This window comes from Propithecus coquereli, unplaced genomic scaffold, assembly GCF_000956105.1.
Source record: "Propithecus coquereli isolate 6110/MARCELLA unplaced genomic scaffold, Pcoq_1.0 Scaffold878, whole genome shotgun sequence".
In the NCBI taxonomy this organism is placed as follows: domain Eukaryota; kingdom Metazoa; phylum Chordata; class Mammalia; order Primates; family Indriidae; genus Propithecus; species Propithecus coquereli.
In genome coordinates, this window is record NW_012155040.1 from 148,292 (window position 1) to 149,927 (window position 1,636).

General features: G+C 33.4%; 1 protein-coding gene across 1 annotated transcript in view; it reads left to right on the forward strand.

Annotated features, from left to right (window-relative positions):
* Window positions 1–1,636, forward strand: part of SEMA3D (sema domain, immunoglobulin domain (Ig), short basic domain, secreted, (semaphorin) 3D) — a gene marked incomplete at its 5' end in the record, with an annotated part of 145,496 nt that overhangs the window by 87,443 nt on the left and 56,417 nt on the right. Inside the window, 2 exons of the mRNA XM_012664255.1 lie at window positions 445–559; window positions 1,390–1,412. Coding sequence (XP_012519709.1) covers window positions 445–559; window positions 1,390–1,412 — 138 coding nt within the window. The remainder of the gene's footprint in view (window positions 1–444; window positions 560–1,389; window positions 1,413–1,636) is intronic.

Below are 1,636 nucleotides of genomic sequence, written 5' to 3' on the forward strand. Positions count from 1 at the left end.
CCCATCTATAAAAATAATAATAACATGAAAAAGTTAATCATATTTCAAGGTATTAACTATTCTTATTTCAAGGCAATGACCATACTTTATCAATGAGAAAACAGAATCTTAGAAAATTAAATAGTCTTTTGTAGGTTATGAAGCAAATCATTGGTAGAGATGGGATTTGATTCCAAGCCTGCCTTATTTACCGTAGTCTTGCACGCATCTACTCATTCAGAAGAGCCAAACTGCTTGAATTACGTTCATGTAACCATGGGAAAAACATTTAAGGTTGAGGCACAAAATTTCCTTTTCCCTTATATTAAGGGGCTAGGACTAAATATCGAGGTTCTGTGTCTTTGTAAACACTGACATTAATAAGACACCACCTGTGATAGCCACCAGTTTTGGTTGGTGATAGAATCATGTTGGTAAATCTTTATTATTTTTCTCATTTTTCAGAATGATGTAGGGGGACAACGCAGCCTGATAAACAAATGGACGACTTTTCTTAAGGCCAGATTGATTTGCTCAATTCCTGGAAGTGATGGGGCAGATACTTATTTTGATGAGCTTCGTAAGTCACATGTTCCTTCTTTCTTGGAAAAGTCTTAATGCCTAATTAAGTAATTCTGCATGAATTTTATTTTAGCACCAAATGCCTGATTATAGATAGCCCAGCACATAGGACTGTAGGAGTGGTTCTTAGTAAAATTTGCACACACAAAGCACAAGAAGGTGCTCTAGGTCTGGGCATACATTGTAACGAAGTAACTCCTCTCTTTGTAATTGTTCTCAAAGTAAGTGAAGGAAACAAAACTACAGCAAGAGACAGAAAGACAGGAGCTCTGGGACTACAAAATTCATGTATTCTCCTGCAGTCTTTCATTTTCGTAGGAAGCACCTTCTGTAGGTAGAAAGAACTTGGGTTCTTTATTCTGCGATGCCCTCTGCTGGAGAATACGGGAGATGTGGTGAACTCTGAACCTCTAACTTGTTAAGGAAAAGCATACTCAGAGAAGCAATAAACAGATTCTTCCATTTCATTTATCTTTTTCGCTCCTCCAAAAGCTCCTCCCAAGTTAAAGAAAGTATTTTTTGGTTGTATATAAAGTTAGCGTCATTAACTTTTATCTTCTTGAACTTGCTTTTGGTTTTGCCATGTAATGTAAAAATGATTATCTCTATCATTGATGATGTCATCAGTATTATGCTTTACAGTATTAAAATATATATTCAGTATTTGTTCATGACCTCTCATGTTTTATATAATCACACTAACATATTAAATAATCTTTCAAAGAATATTATTTACACTTAATTTACTATCAATTCTGTACTAATTACAGATGTAACTATTTTCATATTGTTACCAATTGAATTATTAATAAATTGGCCCAATTACAGGACAGGACTTTTTACACTGGAAGGTAAAAATTATTACATATTTTTTCTGGTTTCTATTATATATAAAATCCAAAATTTGTAAATGGAAACAGCCATAGAGATTATCAATCAAATCATCCCATTTATAAGTGATTGGAGTAAATATCTAAGAGGTTAAATGCCCAACTCAGTGTCATATAGCTAGTGAGCAAAACCAATCTTTTACATTTAATTTCTTAAGGAATAATATAGTGACTCTGTTATCTTA